Genomic DNA, 20,328 nt, shown 5'->3' with positions numbered 1-20,328 from the left:
TTGAATGGCAGAGCAGATTCAAGGGCCAATTGGCCTACTACTAATCCATATGTTTGAATATTTGTATCTGCCACCCAACACCTCACCTACCACCTTACCCCCTCACCCATTTACCTGCCACCCTACCCCAATCCCTGACCCACCCAATCCCTCAACCACTTACCTGCCACCTAACCCCCTCATCCACTTACCGGCAATCCTACCCCTCACCTACTTAACTGCAATCCTACCCCATCACCCACTTACTTACCACCCAAACCCCCACCCAACAGCCACTCTAACCCCCATCCACCAGCCACCCTACCCCCCTCACCCACTTATCTGCCACCCTACTCTTCACCTACTTACCTGCCACCCAAACCCCAACCCAACAGCCACTCTAACCCTCATCCACCAGCCACCCTACCCCCACATCAACTTACCTTCCACCCTACCCTTTCACCAACTTACTTTACACACTTACCTTCTCTCCGTAGCTTCTCAAAGTGGCTTTGGGATCTTTAAACTCTACTTACTGAAGTACAGCAGCTAATGCCATGACAAAAGGGCACAGCTGCTATGATGATTCTCTCTACTGCTCCCTGCGAGGATTGCTGCACCGTGGGAGGTTGGAAGGACCCATCATCAGAAGACGGACCTGAAAAATTTTTGTGAAAAATTGTAAGCAGCAAGTAGGTTACCTTTTGTCTCTTCTGGGTTGGAAATAGGGATTCCAATGCAGGTTGAAAGTTAGGGGCCAATGTTTAGTTAATGTTGCTTTTAGTTTGCTTGTTACAGTAAGCGTCTTGAAATTTCGTCATACAATTTCTTTTTACTGGCCACAGGGGATTTGGGTTTCTTTTTAAAGAAGGTCTCTATGGAGTTGTTGCTAGGACTGCAACTGATTTGGTTACATTTAACCAGTTTATTGTGCGTAGAAGATGGCAGTGTCATCACTGTACTGGAACAGCTTGCCTGTGGAATGTTTAGCTCTAGTAAACAGATCTTCAGCACTACAGTTGCAGGTTGTTAGGTTCCACAGCCTCTGCTATGTCCTGTGCATCAAGTCCTGATGAATCGCGAAATCCTCCAGCTCAACATCAGGAAGTTATTATCCTCACTCATCAACATAAACCCTGCTTCCTTGCAACCACTCCATTTCACTCCTCAGTTACTTTGTCAGGTGACATTCACAGACCATTCATAATCTTTGCATTAAAGCTTGAGGTTTATCAGCTCCATAACATTCTATGTAGGAAAATTACCCTTAAAAAACACCACTGAATTATGATAAACCTGGTTAATATAAAATTGTCCTGCAAAAAAGCAAATTCAAAGGATCCCATCCCTCAGATGCTTCTAATTAGACCCAGATGTTTCTGATTGAGTCTCGAGTCACAGTGTTGTAAACACTGTCAAGGTTGAAAACTCAATAAGCTAATTGATGGGTCACAGTGTCTGCATAAACCACCATCATATAAACAGAAAGGCTTTTAAGAAGACATTAGTGTCAGTAGATGGCCTTCTGGTCATAGTTTATGTGCTGGTAAGTTAGAGGAAATTAGGTCTCTAAAATGTCGAACTTATAAATGGACTTGTCTTCATAGAATTTAAAACATAAAGCTGTGCTTTTTTTCCCTACCCCAAGCTAGAAAGAACAGAATCAGCAGAAAGACACAAAGGACAAGCAAGATTGAACAGAAATAGGTAGATTTCACCAGCAGATCTTTCTGGAGGCAAAAGAGACCTGGACCTCAGTTGAATCCGAACAATGAGCTGTCAACAAATGGACACCTAAAGGCAGCTGGCAGGTAAGGTTTGGCTACAGAAACGTCATCCAGATTAGATACTACAGCAGCTGCAGGTAGGTCCTGAGAAGAGAGAAGAAGGTGATGTTGAGGTGGTTGGGGGAAGGTGGGGGACATAATTGGGCTGGTAGTGATCCACATTATTTTTTGGAGGAATACCTCTGGTGCTCCTAGAACCACAAAGTTAAACAAATTTACCCCAGAAAACACTTCCCTGGATTGCTCAGTAGCCTCCTGAAATGGCAGTCAGTCTCCTATTGATGAAATAGGACCATGATTTGTGTTATAAATGGTTCTGATTCAGGCGGGCACTCTAGTCACCTAGCAGTGTCACAAAGAGAGAATTGCCATGACCACACCAGCAGGATGGTAATCTTTACCTGAAATTTTTTTTAGGTGCACTGCCCCATTTCGATCAGACAGGAGGCCTCAAAATTCAGTACGGATTCTCTTAAAACCATTTCATAAATGGCATAGGAATTTTTCTAGAGAAAAACAAAAGCATACATAGATGTTGTAAAGAATCTTTGCAGTTGTTCTGTAGAAACAGATAAAAACTGTTGACTCGCAGCTGAGCAAAACCACAATTTTCAAATTCTGTTCTTTGTTTAAAGTCCCTCCACGAACTCACCCTTCCCTAACTCTATAATCTTTTCCAAACCAACAACCCACTGATATATGCAATTCTGGCCTCCTGCATCTCTGATTTTAATTGCTCCACCAACGGTTTCCATGCCTTCAGCTGCCAAGGGCTGAAACTCTGGAACTACCTCCCTAAACCTCTCTTTCTTCCTTTAATTTGCTCTTTAAAAGCTAGTTCTTTGACCAAGATTTAATCATCTGCCCTGATATTCATTTGTGTGGCTGGATGTCAAATTGTTTGATAAAGCTGCTGTGAATTACAATTGGAATGTTTTACTATGCTAAAGATGCTGTATAAATACAAGTTCTATCGAAGGGTCATGAGGACTTGAAACGTCAACTCTTTTCTTCTCCGCCGATGCTGCCAGACCTGCTGAGTTTTTCCAGGTAATTCTGTTTTTGTTCTGTATAAATACAAGTTGTTTTTGTGGTTGCTGCACAGCAAAGCTCATCGGAGTGGTCCAGACAGCGAAGTATTTCTAGAGCACGCTGATTGTTTACTCAATGTCGTTTCTTGTGGTAGCATTGTTTTCACTGGTGTGTTCTACAGCTTTGCACAAATTCCTGACTGAAAGCTTGAGGCATGTCTCAGGGCATTATTGTTGTTTTCTAAAAATCAGCCTGTACCTGGTTGGAATAATAAAGATGGCACACAGGACCGGTGCAGAGCGAATGCGTCATGATGGTTGCTTGTACTGTGGGCACAATATAAATGTGATAAATAAGAGCCAGCATAGGCCAAATATCCCCTTGAGCTGACCTGCAATTCGATAAAGCTTCCTTAAATATATAAAAAGGAAGAGAGAAGCCAAAGTGAACATAGGCCTCTTAGAGTGTGAGGCTGGGGAAATAATAATGGAGAACCATGGAATGGCAGAGGAGTTGAATAACTATTTTGCATCTGTCTTCATGGTAGAAGACACAAATAGCATTCCAGAAATACTAAATAATCAAGGGGCAAAAGGGGTGGAGGAAATAAATACAATAACTATCACAAGAGAAAAAGTAGTAGGGAAACTAATGGGGCTAAAAGCCGACAAGTCCCCTGGACCTAATGGGTTGCATCCTAGGACATTAAAGGAAGTAGTCACATAAATAGAGGATGCACTGGTAATAATCTTCCAAGAATCCTTAGATTCTGGAAAAGTCCCAGAGCTTGGAAAACTGTCAATGTAACACCCCTATTCAAAAAGGGAGACAAAAAACAGGTAACTATAGGCCTTAACATCCATCACTGGGAAATGTTAGAGTCTATTATAAAGCATGTAATAGCAGAGCATTTAGCAATGCATACTATAATCAAGCATGGCTTCATGAAGGGGAAATCATGCCTGACAAATTTATTAGAATTCTTTGAAGAGATAACAAGCAGTATGGATAAAGGGGAACCAGTAGATGTAATATATTTGGATTTCCAAAAGGTGTTCGATAAGGTACCACACATAAGGCTACTTAATAAGATAAGAGACCATGGTGTTGGGCGTAGTATATTAGCATGGATAGAGGATTGTCTAACTAATAGAAGACAGAGAGTTAAGATAAGGGGGGCATTTTCAGGGTGGCAACCTGTAACTAGTGGAGAGCCACAGGGATCAGTGCTGGGGCCACATTTACAATATATATTAATGACTTAGATGAGAGAAGTGAATGTACTATTGCCAAGTTTGTGGATGATACAAAAATAGATGGGAAGGCAAGTGGTAAGGATGAGACAAGGAGTACACATAGGTATATGGACAGGTTGCTACTTACAATCTCTGGATGAAGTACAGTGCCAACTTCTTTTTAACTTGAATAATTCAATGTACTGTGTGCCACAGCTTATTTTCCAAAATTAATCACCACCTGGCATTTTGCTTCTATTTTTACTTCCTCTTTCCATGGTATATGGGTCCAACGAATGAGACATTTGCAGCAGTTATGTTTAATAAATTCAGTTAAGAGGTCTCCTATGATCTTGGATGGTCCTGTATTCCTGTTTCAAAGCAGCACTAATACCACAACAATTAACACATAAATTCCCATCCTTTAACTCAGCATTGACGATTGGGCTGATAAATTTGTCCTACTTCTGGAAAATATCCAAACAAAAGATATTCGTAAAATAGACAAACTACCGTCCCTAAAGATGCAGAGTTTGTTCCATTTTATTGTTGTACTTTAAACCTTAAGATATACTAGTGAAAACATCAATCAAAATTTAATAACCCCAATTCTAAAAATTGAGAAAAACAAATAAAAATTGTTAATATAATCATCTGTTTTTGTGATGTTGAGGGATAAATCTTGGCCAGGACACCAGGGAAAACTCCTCTGCTCTTCTTTGAAATAGTTCTTTTACGTCCACCTAAGAGAACAAACAGGGCCTTGGTTTTGACGTTTCATCTGAAAGATGGTACCTCTAACAGTGTAGCACACCCTCACTACTGTACTTGAATATCAGGGTTGATTTTTGTGTTCAATAGTAGGACCCACAATCTTCTGACTCAGGTGAGTGTGCTACCAATTGAGCCACAGCTGATACCAATAAAATTTGCCAAAGAAGATGTTTGACCTAGAAGGCCTTTAAGATGGTGTTAGGGCATTATTAATGTCAGAAAGTCATGGTGGAATGAATTCAGTCAATGGAATAGACATACATGGAAGGATAGAATTGCTTCTTAGAGGCAGTATTGATTCAAAGAACGTAAACAGCACAGTGATGAGGCAATACTGAAAACAAAGGGGCTGACACAGGAACAGTTTGGATAGAATTAATAGTTAGTAACATACCAGCCTGCATGCAAAACGGTGGAATGCAAACAAAGCAAGAGGCACTTGTGCCAGCCTGACCCATGCAAGCGAGCAACCTCCCTCTTGATGCCTTCCAATCCTGGTCTATAACTGCCAGATTGCGACTTCTGCCTGTTAACAGAAATATGAGGGGGGGGGGGGGAGGAATTGACACAGAAGGAGGCCAAACGACCCTTCGAGTCTGTGTCAGAGAATTATAATTTTGAAATTATAGAAATTAGAGTGTTAGGATCCAATTAACTGAACAGTTTATCCACCTGCAGTCCTGGGGGCGGGGGAACGGGGTTAGTGCGGAACTAACGGCGCGGGAGGGGAGGGTCACTCGGGGCTGTTTACAGCGGGGCGGGGAACCGACTGACCGAGAGGAGTGGTTGCCATGTCGGGAGCGGGGAGGGTGGAGACTGCTGGATTCTGCGGTCTGTTTCTGAAATATGTGTGTCTTCACTTCCCTGAAAAACCGCCGGGTTAAAATTCAGCCCGAAATATCTGCAGGAATCGGCACCTGTTACAACTTTCTGTTCGCGGCGAATCCCTCCCACTCGCTCGCACACCGAATAAGCAGAAACTCATAGTCCCCGGGTAGATTATTTCCCGAGGGGTGTCATTGGCCCTTTGATTGTTTCAAGCATGGGCTTGGCCCTCGGGTTCTGTGTTTTTTATCCACTCTAACCGTGTGATACATTTGTTTACTCCAGTTCTACTGGTGCAGTAATTTTATTTCCGTTAACAGGAAATTTCACGTTCCTGACACCTTAACTTCCCCCTCCGAAGTAGGCAAGAAGAGTTTATTTTTGTATTTTATTTTCCCGCGGTCATTTTAGCACGAATGCATAAACTAGTGCATTTCAATCAATTTTAAATTCTATAAACTTAAGCTGGTAAAATGTGTTTCCTTGCGAAAAGTAAACCTACATCCTGAGTAAAAACAAAAATACCTACAAAAACTCAGCAGGTCTGGCAGCATCTGCAGAGAGGGGCACAGTTAACGTTTCAAGTCCGAATGACCCTTCAACAGAATTAAGTAAAAATAGAAGAGAGGTGAAATATAAGCTAGTTTATTGAGGGGGTGGGGGTGGGTATTCATGAATTAGTTTAGAACTGGGCACTAATTTGGTTTAAAAAATAAGCAAGAGAGCTATTTTTAACTGAGGAATATGTTGAATAGGTGAATAGTTTTAAAAGCTAGTTAAAACTGTGCCACCAATTACTTTACAAGCATAATAGCGATATAACTGTTGCATAGATTGTAGTCAGTATGATAAACCAGTAGATTTTCTAATTAAAACAAAACTTTAAGATTAAAGTTTAATGGACATTTTAGAAAGAAAATATTCTGTATTTTTGGCCTTTTCAGGGAAATGCAATTGGTATTATTACTGGGCACAGGGGAACTAAGCTTCTCACATGACCTTGCAATGAATTTGTTTTGTTAATAAGATGCATTTGTTTTTCTGGTCTGAATTCCCGCTATAAAATAATGCATATCATATGTGGAAAAAGGTCCATTTTTTCATAAAACATTATATAATGTACACCTTGACTTCAAATGCATACTTCAATGTAAAGTGACATGCTGTAAAGTTACATTACTTTACAAATGATCAGTTCTCCCAAACTGGAATGTTTTCTGTTGTCTGTAGAGATGGTCTGACCTTTGCACAAAATACAAGTGAAGTTGAGTGGTGCCATCTATTCTAGCATCCTGGCAAAAGAGGAAATAAACTTGCTGTTGTTTAAATTACTGGAAAACGCTGTTAATTTGATAGAAATGATGTGAATAAATTGTTAGGCAATTGTCTGAATCATGTTAAACTCTGATTTAAGTTGCGTTAATGTAATATTTTTCTAATTATAGCTCGGATTGTATTTCCATTGACTATTGGAGTAATGATTAGTGGCTATCTTCTGTATCGAATGATTAACAGTAAAATAGCAAAAAACGGCAAAGTGAATCGAGCAATCAGCAAAGATGTTGCTCAGGTGGTTCACAGTTTTGATGTAGAAGATTTGGGTGAAAAAACAGCCTTATGCAGATGTTGGAGATCTGATAAGGTTAGTGTTTTTTGTTGTTTAAACACTAGCAGAAGTATGAGGAACAAACCTGAATAAGTAAGATTGCCTAGGGTTTTTATTTTTGGACAGTGTTGGCAGTGTGTTGTGTAAACTGGACTGAGATTTTTTTTAAGTTAAAAATAAGACAATGGTTTTCCAATGTCTCTCAATGTAATCTACAGCCCATTATCAGATAATGCAGTGTTCCCAAGATTATTGTGCAGATAAAGTTGGAGATTACCCTACTCAGTGAGTGAAATAATGCAAAAGCTTTGGGCCCTTACTGTTCAACTAGGTTTCTGAGATTGTTTTTATATTAACTTGAAACATTAAAAAAAATTCCTTAAAATAATGGGGGTAATTTTAAGAGAACCATTACAGTTCCATGGGTGCAAAACTGTTGACATTCCTGAAATGCACTCCTGCGAGGAAAAGCTTTGCACTGGGATTGTGATGTTGTAAACTTACTTGAAATGACTACGCTTCAACAATTAATATTTAATTGACTGTAAAACACTGTTGTGAAAAGTGCCATATCAGTGCAAGTTCTTTTCTTTACACCAACTACTTTTTATAATGTGAAACTAGAAAATTCCAGACTAGTTCACATAATTCCAATTTATGCTGTACAAATTGAGACCAATGTTTAATGTACTATATAATTTTTATTCCCCTTTATCAAAGTTTGAGCAGAACATTCTAGCAACTGTTTTGTTAATAAATGTCTGGAGGCCTACACTAGGATGGTTGAGATTTTGCTAGCAGATAAACTGCCTACAGTGTGTCACATTTTTAATTGTAGGGAGATTTTTGATCTTTTAAATACAACTGCTCCCAGGACCAGCTATTTTTCAAAGATCCCAACTCTCAAAATTCAGTAATGCAGTAATAATACTAGAATTCTGCTAAAATGCAATATTTACCATCCCAGATTATCAAAGTTCTGGCCTCATCATGTTGATCAATACAATTTTTGAACTAAAACGAAAGCAACAGAAAATGCTTGAAATACTCAGGAGGTCAGGCAACATCCATGGAAGAGAGAATATTAACTGTTTCTCTGCAGAGATGTTGTCTGATTTGCTGAGTATTTCTAACATTTTCTGGTTATTTCAGATTTCCGGCATCCACAGTATTTTGATTTTAATATTATAATTTTTGGCTTGGTTGTTTCAACCAAGGTCATGTGTGTGTTATACGTTTCTAGAACTCTGCTGTTGAACATTTTTCATTTGTTGAATGTTTCCAAAGTCTTTAATACAGTCTCGTATTGTGCATTTCTAAGTTGTTATCATATGATCTCCTTCCAATGTTTTATTTGTGGCTTTATAGTTTACTTTAAAATTGTTCATTTTATTGACTGTGTGTTCTCAATTTTCTACTCTTCAGCTATATCAAATGTTGTTACTGATTATTCCTTTCTGTATGCAGCTCGTTTCAAACTGCATAGTCAGAGTTTATTTAAGCTGCGTTCCTTTCATGCTTTAATGGCTTAATCACCACATAATCTTTTCAGTTCCTTTGGATGTTAAACCTTGATCCTTTCAGTTCTTCAAATAGCTTCCTATGCTTCTCACAAGTCGAATCAGCAGCTGCTGCTTCTTACCTTTGATCACTCAGCGCTTGGGGCTGGATTTTTCTGTTCAGAATCAGGACAGAACGGTGGCGGGCCAGCAAAAAAATTGGTGGCTGAGCAGTGCGGCCAGAAGTCCCTCTCTGTCTCCAGCAGTTGCCATTTTGCACAGGGCAGGAAAAGGTGCAGAGGCAAACCAAGCTCGTACTTATAAAAGTTTCGATTGAGCTCAATGAGGGTGTAATAAAAGGCTCCAGGTTAGATGTCTTACAATTTCTAAGAGGTGGCTGGGAACCGGAAGCCCTCGGCAATCTCACCCAGTGAGTGGACAAGACGTGAGTAACACAGTCATGTCAAGAGGCAAGGAACTTAATTTGAATTGTTTGATCTGGCTGTAAGGTCTCACTGCATGTACTGAAAAATTGCAGGAACTCATCAAGCTGCTACCTTGGGCTGTGAACAGAACTCTTATTCGCTGGGCATTGAGGCATTGAACCAGGCTGCTTGGACATTACCTGGGCAGCTGAAAGGGTGCATCTTAAAATAGGACTTGCTTAATCACACAGGCCGTCAGTGTGCACAGTGAGGAAGAGTCCCCTGGCATCACGAGCACACACCTGCAGAGCCAAGGAGAAGGTGAGACACTACCTAGCATGAAGGATATACCAGAACAGGCGAAGTTACCCGGACATATCGGAAAGATGATGTTAAAGGAGACTGCAACTCTCCCGAAAGATGGTCGCAAATATCTGTGTCCTTGCCTATGAAGAGCTCACACCTCAATCTGCTCATAACCAGGTACTGCCAGTAGCAGTAAAGGTAACTGTGGCCTTGAATTTCTTCACCTCTGGATCATTTCAGGTCTCGGTTACAGACCACTGTGGCATTTCACAGTTGGCTGCACACAGCTGTATCACAATAGTCACATATGCCATCTTTGCCAAGGCTAGATATCACATCAAATTCCCCACCGAAGGGTACTTCCCAGACTCGAGTGCACTGGGATTTTCCACAGTCACTGTTAAGAGGGCCACATGCAAGAAAATTTTTTATTGTGGTGCAGACGTACAGGGGTAAGGAGGCATCACCTCAATGGGTAGCCCTTGTTTGCTAGAATCCTTCCATGGGCCTGGGGAGTAGGATGGAAGAGTCATGAAAGTCATCGATTGTGGCCTTAAATTTCAGACATTGATTGCACCCATGTGGCTATCGGGGCACCCAGTGTCAGGCTGGGTGTGTTCATCAGCAAGGAGGCCTACCACTCCATGTACGTGTACAACTGAACTACAATAAAAAAGCTGCCAGCATGTCTGTGCCATGATGCATACGATTATCCACCAGTCAAGCCTTCCACTGCTCTTCCATCATACTCCCCAAGTCCATGGAAGGATTCTAGTGGAAAGGGCTACCAGTTGAGGTGATGTTCCCTTACCCCTGTATGTCTGCCAAAAACTGTGCCCCAAAAGTTTTTCAGTGACATGCATTAGCTGATGAGAGCACTCATCAAATAGCCCATCCACCTGCTTAATGTGCTTTTATTGCTGGAGTGCTCAAATATATGGCGCCACCTACTACTCGCCTGCCAAAGTTTGTCACTAGATTGTGGTCTGCTACACCCTTCACAACTTGCCCAGCAAAGGCAAATGTTCCTTGATGAGGTGGAGACAGAGGAAGGTGTGATATCTTCAGAGGAAGAGGGTGGGCAGGAGGTGCTGCTCAAGATGGTCCAGGTGACCATGGAGGTGGCCAGGCCTGGGTTGTCACAACGGGGTCTGTCCAGGAAGCCATTATTGCGAGGGACAATTTGATCTGGTTTAGCAAATAAACTGAGACATGAGGGGCTAACTGCATGCATCTGCATTCAGGCACTACTTCACACTCCCCTTGTTGCCTCAGGTGGTGGATGCAGCCTGATCACATCTCTGGCTTCACAGCTCTGATGGCCATGGTGGCTGTGCTCGTGTTGGAGGAAACATCAGGGCCTCTCCTGGGACTGCTCTGTCTGCATCTCTATAGAGATATCCAACATTAATGAGACCTGGCACACTGATGTGTCCCCTTTCAGAGTGGCAGAGGAAACCAAGGATGAAGAGGTGCTACGAGCAGTGCGGCTCCCTCATTTCCCTTTTGCATGTCCTCAGCTTCTGGTAGACTTTCCCATTGGCTTGAGGGTGCAGCTGGCATCCCCTCCAGCCGACGTTGAGCTACCTATGCAACTGTTCTGTCCAGGCTGTTCAACACATATTGTGATCAATGCTCAGGTTCTGAACTGACTGGTCGAAGCTACCTAAGTGCCCTGAATCCTGTGCATGATATCGCGCTGTTCTTGTATGCAATGCAAGTACTGCTGGAGGTTGGTCGCACAGTCTCTCATGGGAGGAGCTCATGCACTCAAAGTCCCAAGATATAGCTAAATTCATTTGCTTCATGAAGTCCTACAACTGCAGCCTTTGAGCCTGCACAGCTTCAGGGAGCCCTGACAGATGTCCAAATGCCTGCTTTTGATGCTGCAAGTACTGAGCCGCAAACGGTGACTGCTGAGGCCCTTCCCCATTGCCCAGTGGAGCATCACTCTGGCTGTCTTGAGAGAGAGCATGTGTGCAATTAATCTCATGCTTGATCAGCTAATCAAACATATATTGAACTATTTAAAAGGATCCTTTTTAAAAAGCAACAAAGACACTGGCTTAAGATGGCTGTCAGATGTCACCTGATGACTGGTATTACAAGTTAACTAGTTTTCTGGAAGGTTCCAATGTTGAATACAATAGAGACATGCCCAGACATCCTCTGGAATTTCACAACTGATGTTAAGAACTATTCCAAAAGATTTACTAAAACTTTGCTGGACCTGTCACTTGCATTTCTATAAAGCTACCCCTCAGGTGGAGACAAAGCCTACCAGGACAATAGTTATATGGAATGGTGTTCTTCCCATCTCATTTAAGATGGATAATGGATCATTCATAAATTGATGGCTGGGACGTTACAGAATCGAATCACCTCAGTCAAGAAACAAGAGCCGCAATTTGTACGCACATGAGTGACATAATTTCAGAAGGTATTTCGTATGGGGAGAGAGGTTATGTGACTAGAATAATCATTTTTGTAAACCTCTTAATTACAGCACACAAGCAGCTAAACAAGAGCCTGTAAGAATCTGCCAATGGGGCAGTAATACTCCTTCTTCCAAGCTTAAGACCCAATCTCTGTTCCATTTTTAAAATCCAGCACAGATAGTGAATTCCCATCAAAAGGAATGTTTGACCCAGAATTCATTGACTTCTGGAAAAGATGGATTGCATTTTTAAAAAATGTTTCCCACTGATGCAGTTTTACATGGGGTTCAACTCCTGGAATTTCAGAATCATCGTAGAGAAAAATTTGCTGCAGCCACAGATACTAGCAAAGGACTCATAACAGTGAACTTGGTCTTTTCTTTTTACCTCTTTAGCATTGAATTTTAATTTTGGGTAAGAAAGCAACTACATATGGTATAACTTGTAATTCTGCATGTTTGGGTGTGTGGGTTGCAAAGGTTTAACCATTTTAAAAAATATATTTTTATATCTTTACCTGGGTAGGTTTTTAACACCATAAAAGCTAACCCTTTTTTTGTTTTAAACTCCAGCCTGCCAGGATAGTTTTGCAATTAGCACATAAATGGTTAAGCACAAACATTGAGTAAATAGCTTCATCCTTCGCTAAGTTCAACAAAAAAATCCGGCTATGGTCAGACTTGGAGTGGCATAATAGAAACTTTTTAACCCCTCCTCGTGGCCTTAACAATGTGGAAAACAGCCCCTGAATTGGGCTACTGTGCTCAGTTCCAGCACTCTGCTGAGACCCACTGCAGCTGCACATGACAGGCTGCAGTATACTCGAGTGGGCTCTGAGGCAGTAGAGCAAAGGCTTCAAGAAATCTGCAATGGTTTGACTATTTTATAAGAGCTCTATGTTGCACCATCTTTTATAGGGGCATTCACATATCAGGCTGCCAGGAGAGAGAAAGTAATGAAGGTCAGTATTCACTCCGAGCCGCAGTCACTTCTCAATAATCTCAATATCTTCCATAAAGTTTCAGAAAAGCTGGTGGTCGAGGCGAGTCTTTCATTGGGCCCACTCTGGAACTTCCATTCTCCAGTCGGGTCTGATGAAGTGGATGGTGGACCCATCTCAGGCCAGCTAAGGCCCCAGGTACTGCAAAATTGCATCCTATAGCAGGCTGGAGACAGGCAGGAACATGACACTTGATCGGCCCTGCCTCCAGTGGGAAAATCCAGCCCTTAGTCTTTCATTTCTTGATATTCTTGTCTCACTGGTTTCTTTCAAATGGAACTCTCATCTATTCCATTGCTAATGCTGCCTTCTAGTACCTTGATTCCCAAACACTACTATTTCCCCTCAACAATTGTTAACTGTCTATAAATTTGAAATGATTCCAAGACTACCATCAGGTGAAAGCTTCTCTAAAGCTGCTTTGCATTCCTGAACAGGATACAAGAAACAGCTCTTTATCTAACAAGTGATACCTCCAGTCTCTTCTCTGATGCCGTCTTTGCTGTCTCTCTTTTTGAAGTAGGAAGGGTCAGTGTCGTTTCGACTGTATCCTCTCGGTTTGCAGATTCACTGCTGCCCCTCATGTTTATTGCGTTCGGACCAAGACTAATCATGCAGCCCTACTAAAATTAATGGGCTTGAATTTCTTAACGATGCATCATCTTAATGGTGTGACTATGGCATACAGGATTATTATGGTGAAGAAATTCCAGGAAATTATGGGTGAATGACTTGTACCATACCACTGCATATGGCATGCCACAGTTTGCTGGAACTGTTGCACTGCTCCAGAGGTCCTTATCAAAAAAGGTTGAATGGCTAGTTATTTATTTCCACCCCTCTTTAAAATCAACTGCAAGACAAAATTTACTAAATTGACAACACTGATCACTTACAGCATTATAATGATGCTGCAGGGCTAAGGATCAGTATTCATATGCTTAGCCGGTGACTTGAGTATAGCTTCTTTACTAACTTGTTCCAATAACTTGATTGAAACCTTAAACCTCAGTTAAATGTTTTGATAGCTAGGATATTTTTCATTCTCTATCAACTAATATTTTTATATTGATCCTTCTTGCAGTTGTATGCATGGGTTGCAACTGGTAATGAAATATGGTAGTGATTGCATACAGTACAGGAGACAACTGTATGCATATGCATCCCTTTTTAACAACAATTTACATAGGTAAATTGTTTGACTACAAACCCTTCAATCAAATTAAATCTGATCTGGACATTGTTTGTACTGTGACCAGTCTTGCTACCAAATCAGAGCCATTGTTCCTTAACACACGTTTTTGTTAAATAACCTGCTGTTCTGTTCCGTGTCAGACCCAGCACCTTGGATGTGTATCAGACATTGGGCAAACTACGGCGACCCACCACTATGCTTGCTGTGGTGCTTTCTAATTACTTTTTTCAGCAAACTGATGTGAATTTGCCACTGGAGGATTGAGAAACACTGCAGTCCAACCTTGACTTTGCTGTACTAATAATGGTGAGGATGTTAGAACTAGCAATTATTACAAGGTAAAACTGGCACCAAATGTTAGCATTTCTATATGCATAGTAAAGCACAGAAGTCCGGAGGTTGCTGCCAGTGGTACGCTGCTCCTTTAGAAGCTATTGCATTTATTGCCGATGGAATTTGCGCAGAGATCACTGTCCTGTTGTGAACTTAGACTAATTACACAGTATTATCTCATTAAAGACTGATGTTGTTCAATCAGAAGTAACTGAGCTTTTAGCAATGGATGAAGTCATAATTAGTGCTGGACAACTTCTCTGACCCTGGAAAAATTAATGTTGCAAGTGTGGACTTATTCCCTCAGAAGAAAATTAATGTTGCAGATTTATATCTCTCCAAAAAAAAAATTAAAATTTGTGTTTTGCTGTTTTGTCTTTCATTTAATCATGTGTATGTCTCAATCTTTATTTTGCTTTATGCATAATTATTTAAATATTTATTTAATTCCTGCTTTGCTGCCTGTAAAGATTCTTCAATCTGATTAGTTGATTGAAAAGTTTTCTTGCTGGCCCTGATCACAGACTCCCTGTAGAAAGGGCCAGATTTAAACTTGACATCAGCACTGACAAGCCTGCTAAAAGTCTGGGCATTTAAGGTGAACAGCATTATATTGTTCCTGCACCACTCACTGCAAAACCTGAGTTTCCGTCACCAGTATTACTTTTGCAACAAGGTCATTTGTTTCCATTTGGCCTCCTTCAAGCTTTCATTCCTTCTACAGTAATACTTCTCAACCTATTCATTATATATTCTTAATAGTCATTCTTGGCAGAAAATGTAGCTTTTTTAAAAGCAAAGCTTGATATCATATAATTGCTTGATTTACTTCAGTCTTACTTTCTTCAACATTGGCAGTACCCTCCACAATCAATCATGCCCCTTCAGCTGGGCTTCACAATAAAAAACAGTTTTAATTTTAAGTGAAACATTAAATTTCTGCTATGCTTGACATTTTTTGCTTTTCTGTATTCTCTCGTTTTCTGTTTGCTTCACTGTTTTCTCTTTACTGTTTTGTGTTTTTTTCTCCTTTTTATATTCTAAGTTATTCTTTAGAATCTAATATTTTTCTACCTTTTACTATTCTGCCTTTTGAGATTAAACCAGAGCTCAAAAGTATAAAGTTAGTCTGTTTAGTTAAAAATAAATTTGAAATGCTAACTTGTTTGGTTTAATTTTTAAAAAATCCAGATACTGAATATTGTATTACTGGCTAACTGTCCAGTGATCAGATTAAACTATGATGTAATTTTCAGGTTGAGATTTGGTTCCCTGAACTCTTGATGTAGTAACAGCATAGGGAGTGTTGGTGACCAGCGTTACCTTGCTAGTGGCACTTGAAACAGTTTTAAATAGCTTATTCACCACAGTATTTGCAAATGTGCAATTAATTTAAAATCTTGTTTGCAATAAAAATTGATATTATTTAATGGAACTAATTCAATTACAGAATTGCTCAATTTGAAGGGGTTGTCGCATGGGACTAAATTTATATAAGGCAAAGCTTGTGTACGTTGATTTTTTTTTTTGCCTACCTAGTGAGCTCCATCTATACCTGCCTCGTCAGGCAGGTGTAGACTAAATGCCAAATACTTTCTCAAAAGGAGGGTAGAGATCAGTAGGAGAGCCCCACATATCAATCTTGCTGCACTCCGAGTAACTGATTATAAAATATTTGCGCATGCCTGGTAAATTGGATTGTGAAGTTAAAAGGAAACAAACAAAAACCTAGCAAAAAGAAAATTTTAAACAAAAGATAATTGCTTTGTACTTTTCTTCAATAAACATTAATCTCCACTAAGTTTTTTTTTAAATTAATTTTGAGTAGGTTTGGCCTTGGGAAGGTATACTTTATCAGTTGATCTTAACTAATGTTCTTTGTGTTTTGCAGTTCCCTTACTGTGATGGTGCTCACGTGAAACACAATCTAGAAACTAGAGATAATGTTGGACCTTTAATCATAACAAAAAGCCCTTGAATCATAGAATGTTCTGGAATCTTTTCTAACCTATCCATGTACATTGTAATTAAAACATTGCAAATGTTTGAACAAAAATTAAAATCAATATGGCCTTTTATGTTAAAATTTCATCACCATCTTTTTAAAACCTCATATTCCAAGAATGAATAAAAAAAGTAGTAAGACACTTTACAGAATTAATTACTTGAGTTTGGAGGTTATTATGGAGGAAAATGTGTTATGAATGTAACTGCTTTCATGTATGTCTTAATAGATGAAAGAAATGTTTTAAGTCCAGTTACAAATTTTTAATTATACTGTTTGTTTAAATTTACGTACAAGATGAGCTTCCACTAATGTAATAGTGTAACAATGCTTGTATTGTTACGTAGTCTGTGTACAAAAATATTGAAGTTGATAGTTCACGTGATGCTTAATGTGATTCTATAACCATAAGCTATACTATCTAAAATAAAATCTATTGGGTGTTTATCTGGACAAGGGTAGTTGGATTTAGTAACTTAGCCATTTTTTTGTTTGAATATTAAAGTTTTATTTTCTTAGTATACCTTTTTAATAATAAAAGCAAAATACAGCAGATGGGAACCTTACTAAAAGGGTAGATAGACAATGGCTAATATTTAAAGAACGTATGCAAGAATTACAGCAATTATTCCTGTCTGGTGCAAAAATTAAACAGGAAAGGTGGCTCAACTATGCATTACAAAATAAATTAGGGATAGTATTAGATCCAAAGAGGTGACATAAAATTGTCAGGAAAAGCAGTGAGCCTGAGGATTGGAAGCAGTTTAGAATTAAGCAAAAATAGACAAAAAGATTGATCAAAAAGGTCCCATAAATATGTGAAGAGAAAAAGATTAGAGAAGACAAATGTAGGTCCCTTATAGTCAGAAATGGGGGAAATTATAATGGGGAACATAGAGATAGCAGTAGAATTGAACACATATTTTGGTTCTGTCTTCACAAAAGAGGACACAAATAATTTCCCAGAAATGTTAGAGAATCAAGGGTCTAGTGAGAGGGAGGAATTGAAGAAAATCAGTATTAGTTTAAAAAAAAGGTGCTAGTGAAATTAATGGGGTTAAAGGCTGAAAAATCCCTGGGGCCTGCTAATCTACATCCCAGAGTATTTAAGGAAGTGGCCCGGGAAATATTGAATGCATTGGTGGTCATCTTCCAAAACTGTATAGACTCTGGAGCAGTTCTTATAGATTGGATGGTGGCAAATGTAACCCCACTATTTAAAAAAGGAGGGAGAGGAAAAAATAGAGAATTACAGACCAGTTTACCTAACATCAGTAGTGGGGAAAAAGCTGGAGTATTATAAAAGAAGTGGTAACAGATCACTTGGAAAGCATTAACGGGATTAGACAAAGCATGGGTTTATGAAATGGAAATAATGCTCAACTAATCTACTGGAGTTTTTTGAGAATGAAACTAGTAGAATAGATAAGGAAGAAACAGTGCATGTGGTGTATTTGGATTTCAAGAAGGTTTTTGATAAGGTCCCATGTAAGAGGCTAGTGGGCAAAATTCAAGTACATGGGATCGGGGTAATAGACTGGTACAGATTGAGATTTCTTTGACAGACTGTTTCCAGAGTGTGGGAATAAATGGGTCTCTCCAGATGGCAGGCAGTGACTAGTGGTGTACTGCAGGGATCAGTGCTTGTCCCCAGCGATTCAAGATGTATAAATGACTAGGATGAGGAAGCCAAATGCAATATTTCCAAGTTTGCTGATGACAAAACTGTGTGGGGTTGTGAGGAGGATGGAAGGAGGCTTCAGGGTGATTTAGACAAGTTGTGTATGGGCAAACACATGGCAGATGCAGTGTAATGTGGATAAATGTGAAGTTATACATGATGTGAAAAACAGAAAGGCAGAGTATTATTTAAATGCTGATATATTTGGAAATGTGGATGTACAAAGGGATCTGGGTGTCCTTGTACACCAGTCAATGAAAGTAAGCAGGCACGTGTAGCAAACAATTAGGAAGGCAAATGGTACGCCGGCCTTCATTGCTAGAGGTTTTGAGTTCAGAAGTAGGGATCTCTTGCTGCAGTTATACAAGGCTTTGGTGAGACCACACCTACCTAAAAAAGATATACTTGCCGTAGAGGGAGTGCAGCGAAGGTTCACTAGGCTTATACCGGGAATGGCAGGACTGTCGTATGAGGAGAGGTTGGTTTGACTGGGCTTGTATTCACTAGAGTTTAGAAGAATGAGAGAGGATCTGATTGAAACATATAAAATTCTAAGGGCTAGACAGACTAGATGCAGGGAGGATTTTCCCTTGGCTGGGGAATCTAGAACTAGGGGCCACAGTCTCAGGATTTGGGGCAGACCATTTAGGACTGAGATGAGGAAAATTTTCTTCGCTTAGAGGGAGGTCAACCTGTGGAATTCCCTACCACAGAAGGCTGTGGAGGCCGGGTCACTGAGTATATTCAAGAAAGAAATTAATAATTTTTTGGATATTAGGGGCTTCAAGGGGTATGGAGAGAAAGCAGGAATATGGCATTGAGATAGACGATCAGCCATGATCATATTGAATGGCAGAGCAGGATCGAAGGGCCAAATGACCTACTCCTGCTCCAAGTTTCTATGCTGGAACTCTGAAATAAAAACCAAATCCTGAAAAAATTCAGGTCTGGCCCCAAAATAGAGTTAATTGCCAGAATTTTTACCTCATTGGGCGGGTGTGCACAAAATGATGCACAATGACACCAAGCGTACTGACATCATGCATGATATTTTGGTCAGCAGGCACGCGTGGGAGTTAGTGTGCTCACCGATAATTAACAAGCCAATTAAGGCCATTAAAGCACCAATTAAATGTGATTTTTCGCTTCCCGTCCAACCCTATGGTTGGCAGGCAGGCAAAAAGGCCAAGTGGCCTTTGCATTTTTTAGGAAACCACATCCATAGGCAGATTGAGATTTCCAACAGCAATTAAAAATAAAATAAAAATGTTAACTTTTCGTTATAACATATCCCTGTTCACGCGATAGAGTCACATGAGGGGACATGTTTTGTAACATTTTTAAAACCTTTATTTTTGATTTTTTTATATTACCAGTTCCCTGGGCAGCTCTGTGCCTCAGGGAACTTTTTCTGTGCACACTTGCGTGAAGCTCCCACTCTTTCCTCTCCCCCCCACCCCACACACACACGCACCACTGAGCGCTGCAGCACGTGTTTGACACTGGGCAGGCCTTAATTGGCCCACCAGCGTGAAATCACGGTTTGGCCCCGGCCGTGGGTGGCGGGCAGCTTCCCAACTGCCCCCGCTGAGCCCAACCGACGAGGGTAAAATCCTGGCCAATGGTTCGAGTCCAATATGATTTTTTCAGAACTGAAAGGAGGTAGAAATGTGATGGGTTTTATACTGTTAAAAATGGAGGAGTGTCAAGTGGAACAAAAAGGAAGGTCACGGATAAGTTAGAGAGAGGGAAAGATTAAATAACAAAGATGTCATGGAACAAAATGCAAAGGGAGCAGTACTGGTTGTAGTAAAGAAAGATAGCATTGGTCCAGAGTAAAAGTTAATGGCAGAATAAAGGACAGCTAGCAGAATAAAGGATAGCTGTGTCAAAACAAAAGATGAAAACAAGTTACAGACTGCCACTTGCCAAAAAAAATTCAAATTGGAGGGCAGCGTTCAGAGTCTGAAGTTGTTGAACTCAAATGTTGAGTCCAGAAGGCTGTAAAATAATTATCCGAAGATGAAGTAATATCTGCCATGCTTGCGTTGGGCCAAGGATAGAAATGTGAGCATAAGCACAAAATGGTGAGTTAAAATAGCAAGCAACTGGGGAAGGTGGGGATTGTGCTTGTGGACTGAGCATTCACCCAGTCTCCTTTTGGTCTCTCCCAACGCAGAAGAGACCGTGTTGTGTGCAGTGAATACA

General features: G+C 40.3%; 1 protein-coding gene across 1 annotated transcript in view; it reads left to right on the top strand.

Annotated features, from left to right (window-relative positions):
- LOC121281435 (CDGSH iron-sulfur domain-containing protein 1-like) overlaps positions 1–16,412 on the top strand; it is a 48,128-nt gene extending 31,716 nt beyond the window's left edge. The window contains exons 3-4 of the mRNA XM_041194380.1: positions 7,078–7,274; positions 16,326–16,412. Of these exons, the coding sequence (XP_041050314.1) occupies positions 7,078–7,274; positions 16,326–16,412 (284 nt within the window). The remainder of the gene's footprint in view (positions 1–7,077; positions 7,275–16,325) is intronic.
- The last annotated feature ends 3,916 nt before the right edge of the window (positions 16,413–20,328 follow it).

This window comes from Carcharodon carcharias, chromosome 8 (genome assembly GCF_017639515.1).
Source record: "Carcharodon carcharias isolate sCarCar2 chromosome 8, sCarCar2.pri, whole genome shotgun sequence".
NCBI lineage: Eukaryota > Metazoa > Chordata > Chondrichthyes > Lamniformes > Lamnidae > Carcharodon > Carcharodon carcharias.
Note: the sequence above shows the minus strand (reverse complement) of the source record. Positions and strands in the feature narration are given on the sequence as shown.